The sequence below is a fragment of the Nerophis lumbriciformis genome, linkage group LG19, assembly GCF_033978685.3.
Source record: "Nerophis lumbriciformis linkage group LG19, RoL_Nlum_v2.1, whole genome shotgun sequence".
Taxonomy (NCBI): Eukaryota; Metazoa; Chordata; class Actinopteri; order Syngnathiformes; family Syngnathidae; genus Nerophis; species Nerophis lumbriciformis.
In genome coordinates this window covers 14,741,625-14,754,124 of record NC_084566.2, presented here as the reverse complement: position 1 = coordinate 14,754,124, position 12,500 = coordinate 14,741,625, and the positions used below count along the sequence as shown (strand labels likewise).

Here is a 12,500-nt window from a genome sequence, read left to right as displayed (position 1 = left end):
ATGTATATACATATGTATATATATATATGTATATGTGTGCATATATATATGTATGTATATATGTGTATACTGTATGTATGTATACATATATATTTATATATATATGTATATGTATCTATTCTCTTAACATCTCACGTTAAAAAACGGCTTTTGAAGTATTGCAAAAATGAGGAGGTACAGTAATGTTGATGTCATGCGTTATGATGCTGAAATTCTGCGCAACTTTCAAGGCGTAATTTTACAAATTTCAGTTGAGTTCCCGAATTGAACGACCTGACTGCAATTTTGACCTCTTGACCGGCGTCATATTTCTGTTTTGTTATCATTGCTCAGAAACAACCCCTCCGCACACTTCCTGTCTGACTTACAAATGACGTAAACATGAGCCGTAACAGTGAATCATGACGCCCGCTTATTTTTCTTAATCAGCTTTTTCAGATTTCACTGGAATCCAGACATTGTTATAACCGGTATTGACTAAAGGTTTGTCAAGTATACAAGTATGCACACTTCATATGTCTCTTTTAGGTTAATAACTCAGATTTTTTTACTGCTACTGTGGGAGAAAACCTGTTGTGTGTCTTTTCTGGGTTTTATTTGTGTTGTGTTATCTAAACAACCACTAACAAGATTATTATTCTTATCTTCAGCCTCATTACTAAAAAATCTTGTTACATCAGTACTTCTCCTCCCACTTCTTGACTAATGTGTGTGCGTGCGTGCATGTGCGCGTGTGTGAGTTGTTTCATAAGTCTGGCAAATAGACAGAATTTACAATGAAAGTTGAATTGTTTTGAGTGCAACAAACATGGCATATCAATCTATATTTCAATCTTGTATTTCTTATATGCATGCATCACTTTTGATTCAAAACTGAATTTTGGCACATTCTAATTTCATTATTTTTTTGAGATGATTTCAATTTAATTTTTTCTTATTATGCGTTGTTTTATTTTATACCCAAAACTTTTGATTGAAAATGACAATGTCCATTTTTATTTTCCTTTTTTCTTTAAAAAGTTTTTGCCGTTTTTATTTTCTAAAAACACGACAAAGTTGATCATTTTCTCGATTTCCAGTTTTATTGTAGACTTCTTGCTGCTGAAGATAATTGATTATAGTTATTGATTTTGGGGAGGAGGCTTGAAGCTTGCGTTTTTGTATCGTCGTATGTCTTCACGGATTGGCTTGTAGTCCGAGAGGCGGTGGTTTCTTACTGGCGGACACCCTCCTCGTCCTCTATTTCGTCCTCGTCAAACTCCCCCATCTCGTCGGTGGTGGCGTCCTGGTACTGCTGGTACTCAGACACCAGGTCGTTCATGTTGCTCTCGGCCTCTGTGAACTCCATCTCGTCCATGCCTTCGCCCGTGTACCAGTGGAGGAAGGCCTTCCTGCGGAACATGGCGGTGAACTGCTCCGAGATCCTCCTGAAGATCTCCTGGATGGCCGTGCTGTTGCCGATGAAGGTGGCTGACATCTTGAGGCCTCGCGGCGGGATGTCGCACACGGCCGTCTTGACGTTGTTGGGGATCCACTCCACGAAGTAGCTGCTGTTCTTGTTCTGCACGCTCAGCATCTGCTCGTCCACCTCCTTCATGGACATCTGCCCGCGGAAAATGGCCGCCACGGTGAGATAGCGGCCGTGGCGCGGGTCGCATGCCGCCATCATGTTCTTGGCGTCGAACATCTGCTGGGTGAGCTCGGGGACAGAGAGGGCTCGGTACTGCTGGCTCCCCCTGCTGGTGAGTGGGGCGAAGCCCGGTATGAAGAAGTGCAAGCGGGGGAAGGGCACCATGTTGACGGCCAGCTTACGGAGGTCGGCGTTGAGTTGTCCTGGGAAACGGAGGCAGGTGGTGACGCCGCTCATGGTGGCCGACACCAGGTGGTTGAGGTCTCCGTAAGTGGGTGTGGTCAACTTCAAGGTGCGGAAGCAGATGTCGTACAGAGCCTCGTTGTCGATGCTAAAGGTCTCGTCGGTGTTCTCCACCAGCTGGTGCACAGACAGGGTGGCGTTGTAAGGCTCCACCACCGTGTCGGAAACTTTGGGCGAGGGCATGACGCTGAATGTGTTCATGATGCGGTCCGGGTACTCCTCGCGGATCTTACTGATCAGCAAGGTGCCCATGCCGGAACCGGTGCCTCCGCCCAGGGAGTGAGTGAGCTGGAAGCCTTGGAGGCAGTCGCAGTTCTCCGACTCTTTCCTCACCACGTCCATAACCGAGTCCACCAGCTCTGCCCCTTCCGTGTAGTGACCTTTGGCCCAGTTGTTTCCTGCTCCGCTTTGACCTGCGTGATGCATCCAGAGTTAGCGACTTTCACAACGTCCACACCAGGGGTCTCAAACTCAAATCACCTGAGGGCCAATTTAGGTACAGTCTGGGTGATGGTGGTCCGCACAAGGTATTCACTTCAGAACCACGTTTTCACCAACTGACTACTACTGTTGTGACCCTGGGCTATGGTAGTCATTATGGATGTGAAAATGGTATATTCTGGAACTGTTTGCTTACAGGAAGTTGCTCTTTGTGTCGCACAATGTGTGTTAGATGTGCTGTATAAATATACTTAACTGTTGGCCACCCAGGGTGTGCAGGGCCACAATCACAGTAAACAACCAAGTTAAGTTGAGGGCAGGCTGCAAATGCTCTGCCGGGCGCGAGTTTGAGACCCCTGGTCTACACCAAGCCTCAGCACTGCTAGCTAAAACTGAACATAAGCTAGAACATTAGTATAATAAGCATTAACATATAACAGTGGATGCAGTCTCCTCAAGAATGAAAAGTCTCTCCTCATTGTTCAGATGTCGTTTTTTGTCTCCAAATTATACTTTATTCTTGTAATGTACCTTTTCCTTTTTAATTGTTTTTTTTTCATAATTTTTCTTGAAAAACGATTTGAAAAAAATTTATATATATTTATATACACATATATATTTTCTACATATATACATATATGTAGGGTTGGGCGATATATCAAATATACTTGATATATCGCAGGTTTGTCTCTGTGCGATATAGAAAATGAGTGTATCGTGATATTCGAGTATACGTTCTCACGCAGTTGCTTTTAGCTGCGGGCATTACACTACAGGCTCTTATCACTCTTTCTTGCCTCTCCTTCTCACAGAGACATAAAACAAGCGCATCTTCTTACGTACGTCACATACTGTCGCGCGTGCAACGTCATGCGCCCTCGCAGAGCAGAGAGGTAGCGGCATGGGTAAGGTTAGCTGTTGGTGGTAATACGAGAGAAAGAAGGTGCGAATCTGGTAACAAATGAAGGAATAATCAATTCCCAAGAAAAACAGCAGGGGGTCCATCGTCTGGTGGTGGTTTGGCTTCAAGTGGGAATATGTTGAACAGACAACCATAATATGTCAAGTATTGTCCTAACTTTAAAAAAATATTATTTATAGGGCCCTAAGCAGAATGTCATTTCGAACCCTCCGTTACAAAAAATGTTCACACTTTTGTACTTCTTTATTCAAACTTGCAATTAATTTGATGCATGTTTTGTATTAGCATAAATTCAAGTGAAAGAATTTGTATATAATTTATGGTTTTGGTGCAAAATAACAAATTTGATATGGATAAATCATAAATTTGCATATGTTTCGATCCCAGTACGACTGTATAAAATAAGCTTAGCACCAACACTGGGTGCCGCATCGGATCATGAAAATACCCGGAGAAACTTGCCATTGTATTGTTATCAGTGACGGAGCAGGAAGAGGCTAGGCATTTCATAAAAATGTCACATGAACTGCAACTGCCACTCATGAGTTGACATTTTAAATGTGCTTATTCGTGCAAAACGCAGATCGCTTATAGGGGATGTCGGCCATGTTAAACTTACTTTTTGCTTGAAAAAAATTAAAATTTAAAATTGATTTTTTTTTTAAAAAGACTGTTTTTGAACTTAATTACTTATTGTAGGTTTGCTCTTGTTATAATATAACTTTATAACCGTTTTTTGTATCAATAGTATGTACAACAAATCAAATTTTGTTATTTTATTATTATATTTTGTTTGTATCTATTTTTATTAAAATTTTGTCTGTAGTTTAAATTGTATTTTTTAGAGATTAAATATTTAATTTTTTATTCATTTGTGTGTAATTTTTTACAATCTATTTACTTTAATGTATTATGTTATTTATTTATAACCACCAAAATTCCCACATCGAGTAGCTCCGGCTATGTGTAGCAAGAGCTAATCATTGCACTCCCAGGAATATGGCGTATAGATCTTTTTAGTCTGGGTGTTGTTGAGGACAAGTAATACATGTCATTGCCTTGTTGAAGGGTGCCCCTCCCTTAGCTCCCTGAGGTTTTTGTTTTGCTGAGACCACCAGAAGCACTGACAACACGTCACATAGCACCCTGCTGAGAATGCACGGTCCTCTGACACAATGCTGAGAGGCTCCACTGGAATCTTTAGGGTGCAGCGAGGACACAGAAGGACACAGTGTGTGAGTTTTTGTGAGGCCGCCTCACAAATCTTCTCACCAAAGACGAAGTTGTCAGGCCGGAACAGTTGTCCAAAAGGGCCGGAGCGAACTGAATCCATGGTCCCTGGCTCCAAGTCCACCAAGATGGCGCGGGGGACAAATTTGCTGCCTTTGAGATGACAAAGGAGATGATGTCATTCCACATTTGATGATTTTATCTCGTTCTCCACCTGACTTTTACATATCAAATGTACTTCTGTTTTTTTTATTTTTTTATCTTAGCCTTGCAGTTGACTTCACTTGCAACTCCTGCAACATAATGCATTCCTTATTCGAGACCAGTGGGCCTTTTAAAGTGCTGAGTCGGCACAGTTTATTCACACAAGCATTCAAGCTTGTCTTTGTTTGCACCACTTTCCCTTTTGTCTTTTCTATACCTTCTTTATTACTTTTACTACAGCAGAACCTCCAAAGGCATACAATTTAAGGCCTATATGTGAATATATTAAACCAGTGGGTCTCAAACTGTGGTACGTGTAGCACCAGTGGTACGCGGGCTCCATCTAGTGCAGGCGTGTCAAACTTGTTTTCATTGAGGGCCACATCGCAGTTATGGTTGCCCCCAGAGGGCCGATTTTAACAGTGAATGATTTACAGTATGAATATATAAATGTGTACGTATAAAACATGTGTATAATTGTTTACGTATTTGATTGTCTTTTTTTATGTACGCTGTACAAAACCAAATCTTTAGATTGTACTGTTAAAAACTGGCAGCTCAGTCGCCACAATTTTACTGTAATGTTTGCCTTTTTTTTTTTTTTTTACAGCATATAAAATAAATAAATACATGGAATTAAATTAAATGGAATGAAAAACGGTACCCCACTTTTTAAAGAAAAATACATGCTAGTTTTTATACTGTAAAATCTACAGTTGTTGTGTTTTTATAGTGTATTATTACTCTATATTGAATAACGGTACGAAAGTGGATTTTACTGTAAAAAGTTTTACTGTAAAATCTTTGCATGAACAATTTGTTGGATTGAAATCATAAGTCAAGCAGATATTTAAGTATGTATCTTTATTTGAACAAAAAAATTGTTTTGAAATGTATGATGATATAATATTTTGCTTTATTATTAGAGATGATTAAAGTGTAAATATATGTAATTGCACACAGTACATTTTTTTTTGTAATACATTTATTAAGAAAATACATATTTCCACCCACAAATCGATGTGGCTGGCCAGATCTGGCCCCCGGGCCTTGAGTTTGACACCTGTGATCTAGTTGTACGCCAAGAAAGCAATTGATTAAAGAGCAGTGTTTTATTTTCCTATATTCAAACACAGTGTTACTGTTCAAATGTATGTGTAATGTTACAGTGGCCAAACATTAAATATAATTGTTAAATAAAACTCCTGCCTTGTTTTTAATAAATACTTAGCGCTTAGAGAGCCACGTTTTTCTGAGGTGGTACTTGTCAAAAAAGTTTGAGAACCACTGTTTTAAACCCTGAAATAATGTCAACATACATCATTAATAACATAAACTTTATTTAAATATCTATTAATTTCATCATCTGACTACAGATGAGTTCAGTATGTTTAATAACTCTTGAAAAAATGGGTTGAGGCTAATTTTATAACAGGCTTTATGAAACCCTAACCCTTTTTTGAGAATCAAATATAGAATTCAAACTTGACTTAGTCTTGAATCTTATTTCTTGAAGGGGGACAAGAGCTAATTCAGGTCTAAATGAAGACTTAAGTTAAACCTGTTAGGGCTGTATGGTGGATGAGGCTGAAAACACTTTTGTTTTTTTTATATGACAACTAAAGGTATTTTATCTGCGCTCCTTGCATTGAATTCAATTAATTCATGAATATCTTTATGATGATTACATTTTTTAATGATTTTATACGCCATAATTTTTGTTGCATCTATAAAGCGCTTTGAAATGCTGGCGTAGAAATTGTGCTCTGTAAATATACTTGCCTTGAAGGTGGATGACGTTGATGACCTAAATCAGACTTGGGCAAATTAAGGCCCGGGGGCCACATGCTTAAGCTTTTCAATCTGGCCCGCTGGACATTCCCAAATTTTTTTTAGATCTTTAAGATGGAAACTGTAGCTGCAATTATGATGTGCAGTGATGTTTTCAAATGACCGTAAGTCTTGAACTATACAAAGTATTTTAATGGTTGGAATCTGCGCTTTTGCATGATATAGTTACTATGGTAATCTAATTAGTTACTATGGTAATCGAATTAGTTACTATGGTAATCTAAGTCACAGCAGCTCAGATGAGGCACCAGGTAGTGTGGGTGGGGAGTGTTTCCACAGTGTTTCCAGAGCGAGCCTGAAAATGCGGGTGTCAGGGACAAACGTGGAAGGAGATTTTTACAACTACTGTAAATTCTAAAGCTTAGTGATGTATCAGATTGTAGGTGGGTTTTTTTTTTACCCTTTGCGTTCATATTTCGCTGCGTTTGTTGCATTTGCGTTGCGTTTCCCTTGATTGTAAAATATGTCGATCGAGAGGGGGTGTGACGTTCATATGTTGTCAATATTCAATGTTCTATCGTTCATAGTTAATATTGTAAAGCCCACATTCTTTATTTTCATGTACATTCTCTGTGTCTCATTTAGTAAAAACATGTAAAATTCCATTCCGTTTTTTAAGGCGGTCTGTCATAACATTTTTAGCTTTTAATCAGACATTATTGTGAGGTTTTGTATTAGTGTTGCTAAAAATAGATATACCGGCCCCCAGACACCTTTTTTTCCTCTAAATTTGGCCAATGGTGAACATCCTTTTAAACTGCAGACTAATGAGCACATTTAACATGATGCAGGGTGATGATTCCATCCTTTTGCTTAGAATTGAGTGATTGCATCATTTCCATCTGCTTGTTTTGAAAATGAAAATGTTGCTAACAACCACAATTTATTTCATCTATTCATTTTAGTGTTTCTTAAAGCCAGTAAGTTGCCATTGGAAATGACTATACTTTGGTGGCATGTCTTTTAGCTGCTTTTTTTCTGCAAAATAAAACTGAATGGTCTGATTGAACATCCTCCAAGACTGGTGATTCCATACATTTTGCCAGAGGTTCCATTTGACTTGTCTATTGTTTGGGGAAGGTTTGCTTTTTAGACAGCGAAGTAGGTGTTTTGATTTAAATTGTATATCGTGAATTATATTTATATAGCGCTTTTCTCTAGAGACTCAAAGCCCGTTACATAGGGAAACCCATTAACTAAATATTTGTTTTTGTGTGTGTGCAAATGAAAACCACACAAACTAAACTATGATGATATCATTCTATGAACTGGAGTAACTGCAGCGTGAGGTGAGGTCTTAGTGAGACTGCAGATAACTGTGCTCCCTACGGACCCAAGGGGTAGACATGTAGATGGAGAGATATTTTAGCTCACGATCCTCATTGCGCATGTTATTGGGAAGGATGGACATTTACCCGAGGCCTCGTTGTAATACACGCTGATCCGCTCCAGCTGCAGGTCGCTGTCGCCTTGGTAACTGCCTGATGGGTCGATGCCGTGCTCGTCGCTTATCACCTCCCAGAACTGCAAGGGCGAGGCAAACAGGGTCATGAACACAACGTGATTTATGTCATGTAGTTGTGCAGGAGTGAGCTGGAGCCTATATTTCAGCCGACCGCCTGTCAATCATGCAACCTTGAACATGTTTATGGACAGCAAAAGCATGCAGAGAACATTTCAGCCTTAAAATGAAAGCTTGCACAATTACTTTTAACCTTTAGTAAACGCAGAAATATTTCAATACAGTTTTATTCTACGTGACTTTATGAGAAGCGATACCTTGGCCCCAATTTGATTGCCGCATTGTCCAGCCTGGATGTGCACGATCTCCCTCATGATGTGGTGGTAAGAGCGCCCGTGTCGTCCTCTGGGTAGCGCGGCTGCAGTGTTACTCCGATTCAACACTTTCCTTATCGGTGGCTGTAGCTGCATCCCCAGCGTCGTCCTGCAGCCAATCAGAGGGCTCCTCCGTGATGCAGTAGAGCAAAACTGCTGCATCATCGGCATCAGCATCCATCAGTCTGCCTCAGCATCAAAACACTGCTGCCTTCATGTAATATGTATGGCTCGTTAACATAATAATCGTTACAAATGTGGATTCGCGCTGTATGTGTCATTGTCATGATGCAATACCCAAACTACGCACATGATATAACAGCTACTTTGGCCACGCCTCTTGCAAAAGATGACACTGCATTTTAAACTCTGATAGTGTGGCAGGCTGCTAAACTGCTATTAATGGTGATGTGTGAATCGATACTGATATATTATGCTGAGATATCGATTCTCAAATCAAAATATTGATACTTTATTTATTTGAGGTGATGTTTATCATTAACAGGAACACTGTTAAAAAGTAACTAAACTTGTGAATGAGGCAACGTGTCGATGTTGAATGCTTTTTTTTTTATAGTATTTTCAGGTTAATATGTTCACGTAACCAGGGGTGTCAAACACGGCTACACTGAGGGCCACATCGCAGTTATGGCTGCATATTTTATGAATATAAATGTATAAGAATTCACCTAATGATATTATCAAAATTAATTGCTGTGCAGTTGATTGTTATATTTGTATTACCTACACTGTAAAGTCAAGCACACCATCAGCAGCGTTTTCATATTTCATGGATAAACGTCACCATTTAGATATTGTTCTAATATCCTTAGCTGGCGGCATGGACTCATTCTGGTTTGGTATGTTGCAGACTAGCATTGTCACCATGACGATGACACATGTTGGTCATGTTATTGATGATTATTAAATTGAATGAACATCATCCACTTCTTCTTCTCAGCACTGTCCTTCACGCGCACTTTCTTCCTTACCATAGTTGGAGAAAAAAAAAAAGTCGATCTCTAGCTATGATCTAGTGCTAGCGAGCACAACCAGGGGCCTCAAGTATTAATAATTGTGTGGATTTTTTACCAAAAAAAAGGCTTACCTTAAAAAAGAATACAAATCAGATGTATTAAAGTGTGCGCACGCACAAATCCAAGCACATTTGTTTTTTACATTCCAATCAACATGGATTTGACTTTTCCCCTTGTGTGATTACTCAATTTATTATTACAACACAGGAAAGCGACTTGCGGTAGCGGCCGACGTCTCCGGTGCCATTAATGTGCCACGACCCCCAGCTGCTGCAGAAGTCACAGCAAAACATCGTCACAACAATAGGCGGCGGAAAAGTGAGTTTTCTCTCCTTGCTTCGATCTTTTTTCTTTGTCGTAATCAAATGTTGGCTAAGCCCAAATGTCCGCCTCTGTGTGTCGCCAAAATATCCACTGCCTGTAGAAATGTACGTAGGTGACGCATGCGCACATTTCCACATTTCACTCTTGATACATTTCATCTTTACAGTGATAAAGAGCGTACACCAGTGCTTAATACATGAGGTCCCAGATGTTTTGGGCTGTGACATTTTCAAATCAAATGGTAAACTCAGTGAATGACTCACGTCAGCATTACTTGTTTAAAGGTGTACTTATTTCTGAATGAATAAATAAACAATTATTCAATTAATTCAATTAATTTGAGACACAGTAGAGACCTTTGCAACAAAAAAAAAATACACTAGCAAATAAATAAATGCATATACTGTATGAATGCATTAAAATGTATTAAACAAGAGATCTTTATTGTCATTATAAAAAATAATATTTCCAACCCTTTGACGACATTATTCACCCCCCATACATACAAAATAAATACATAAGTAAATGACCCGCAACATAAGTTAATACGATTTAGTTGTTTGGACACTTTATGGGTGGGGTAAGCTATTTCATCCAACAGTGGAAAGGAAAATGAATGTAAAAGGTTTCCTCATCTAATCAAGAAAAAGGCCAGGAAAGAGTAGAACTCGAACAGTAAGGGTTACGCAACTTTAATTTCGCTTCCATGGCAACTTCCGGCGCGGGAAGTCAGGCAAGCCTGACCTAAAAAAAAAAGTCAGAAAATATTTTTTTTCCAGAGGTGTTGATTATCAGCAAAATGTGTAATGTAGGACCGCTATAAATAATATACATATTTATTTATTTTACCTAGGTTTTCCTTATTAATCCGTTACACAGATGAAAATCTAATAAAGCCGTTCTCGACACCCAACAATGTTAACAAAAATGTACTTATAGAGAACAGTTTTACACTCAGAAAATAACGCATAATACAAGGATTATGTGGAATACAATGAATTGGATCAACATTGAACATCACTTTTACATTTATTAGAGATTCTTGAATTCAGTAGTGTTTCTCACCTTCTTTATCAAAGTGATGTAAACTTGTGTTATAACGAAGAACGCACTGTGTGCATCAACTGACAGCACAACACGTCACACTGTCGTGACTCTGAAGCTGGCTCCTCCTCCCTTCACATCAGCAGGGTGGGATTAAATGTTGAGTACATTCAAAATGTCGGACCACAAGCAATGCTGACACATTTCATCATTGCTCTGCTGAAAAAAATAAAATTTTGCCTCGGGGTGTCTCCTTACAAATTTTGTTAATACCAACATCCGGGAAAAGTAGCACAAAAAGTGCTCCAAGAAGTCGGTTTTTAACACATTTCAGATAAAAGAGTCCTTGTCGTGAAACTTTTCCAGAGCAGGCCTTCATATTGTCACAGAGTTGTCTTCACTGTTACACTGAGCTATTCATTAAACTGAACTTTGTCCTCGGAAAGACGAGCGCAGTCCAAATCCCCTTGTGGCATTTTGTGTATATCAAGCTGTATTCTAATGCCTTTATGTCCTCGCTTGGAGACGATTGATAGGACGTATAAAGCTGCGGTCAGGAGACAGCTATAGTTTGAGACGTTAACAGTGAGGGCATTCTTTCCTGGGCGGCCGTCTGGTTGCCAGGCAACTTCATTGTGTTCAAGGCGAGGAAATTGTCCGCATGGGATTTAGAGTTTGTCGGTGGATTTTGTTACACTCATTCTATATGTTTAGCCTGAGGGGAGCAGGGGGACAAACACGGCAAAATATTAGGAACAACTAGCATCCAGTAGCATGGTTAAAAAACTGAAGTTTACTTTTTTTTCGGGGGGTTTTTAGCAAAATAAAAAAAATAAAAAATTAACAACTAAGAAAAATGTAAATAATTCCAGCTAAAAAAAGAAAATTAAGTTGTACAAACCCCGTTTCCATATGAGTTGGGAAATTGTGTTGGATGTAAATATAAGCGGAATACAATGATTTGCCAATCATTTTCAACCCATATTCAGTTGAATATGCTACAAAGACAACATATTTGATGTTCAAACTGATAAACATTTTTTTTTTTGCAAATAATCATTAACTTTAGAATTTGATGCCAGCAACACGTGACAAAGAAGTTGGGAAAGGTGGCAATAAATACTGATAAAGTTGAGGAATGCTCATCAAACACTTATTTGGAACATCCCACCGATGAACAGGCAAATTGGGAACAGGTGGGTGCCATGATTGGGTATAAAAGTAGATTCCATGAAATGCTCAGTCATTCACAAACAAGGATGGGGCGAGGGTCACCACTTTGTCAACAAATGCGTGAGCAAATTGTTGAACAGTTTAAGAAAACCTTTCTCAACCAGCTATTGCAAGGAATTTAGGGATTTCACCATCTACGGTCCGTAATATCATCAAAGGGTTCAGAGAATCTGGAGAAATCACTGCACGTAAGCAGCTAAGCCCGTGACCTTCGATCCCTCAGGCTGTACTGCATCAACAAGCGACAGCAGTGTGTAAAGGATATCACCACATGGGCTCAGGAACACTTCAGAAACCCACTGTCAGTAACTACAGTTGATCGCTACGTCTGTAAGTGCAAGTTAAAACTCTCCTATGCAAGGCGAAAACCGTTTATCAACAACACCCAGAAACGCCGTCGGCTTCGCTGGGCCTGAGCTCATCTAAGATGGACTGATACAAAGTGGAAAAGTGTTCTGTGGTCTGACAAGTCCACATTTCAAATTGTTTTTGGAAACTGTGGACG

General features: G+C 39.4%; 1 protein-coding gene and 1 long non-coding RNA gene across 2 annotated transcripts in view; one reads left to right on the top strand and one right to left on the bottom strand.

Annotated features, from left to right (window-relative positions):
- Positions 1-12,500, top strand: part of LOC133619035 (uncharacterized) — a 27,204-nt gene that overhangs the window by 7,721 nt on the left and 6,983 nt on the right. The window contains exon 4 of the long non-coding RNA XR_009817382.1: positions 9,602-9,712. This is a non-coding gene — a long non-coding RNA (uncharacterized lncRNA). The remainder of the gene's footprint in view (positions 1-9,601; positions 9,713-12,500) is intronic.
- On the bottom strand, positions 1,061-8,605 carry LOC133618804 (tubulin beta-2A chain). Its single transcript, XM_061979534.2, has 4 exons — positions 8,301-8,605; positions 7,937-8,045; positions 4,509-4,619; positions 1,061-2,286 (listed from the first exon to the last, which is right to left on the bottom strand). Exons 1-4 carry the CDS (start codon positions 8,532-8,534, stop codon positions 1,214-1,216), a joined length of 1,527 nt encoding a protein of 508 aa, XP_061835518.1. The 5' UTR covers positions 8,535-8,605; the 3' UTR covers positions 1,061-1,213.

Bases quoted from the DNA above. Each gene is read 5' to 3' on its own strand.
- LOC133618804 (XM_061979534.2), bottom strand. From the start codon at position 8,534: ATGCTGATGCCGATGATGCAGCAGTTTTGCTCTACTGCATCACGGAGG. The intron at 4,620-7,936 runs GTAAATGTCCAT...GTCATCTCAAAG, and splicing joins GTATTACAACGAGGCCTCGG to GCAGCAAATTTGTCCCCCGC. The intron at 2,287-4,508 runs GTGAGAAGATTT...TGCATCACGCAG, and splicing joins GCCTGACAACTTCGTCTTTG to GTCAAAGCGGAGCAGGAAAC.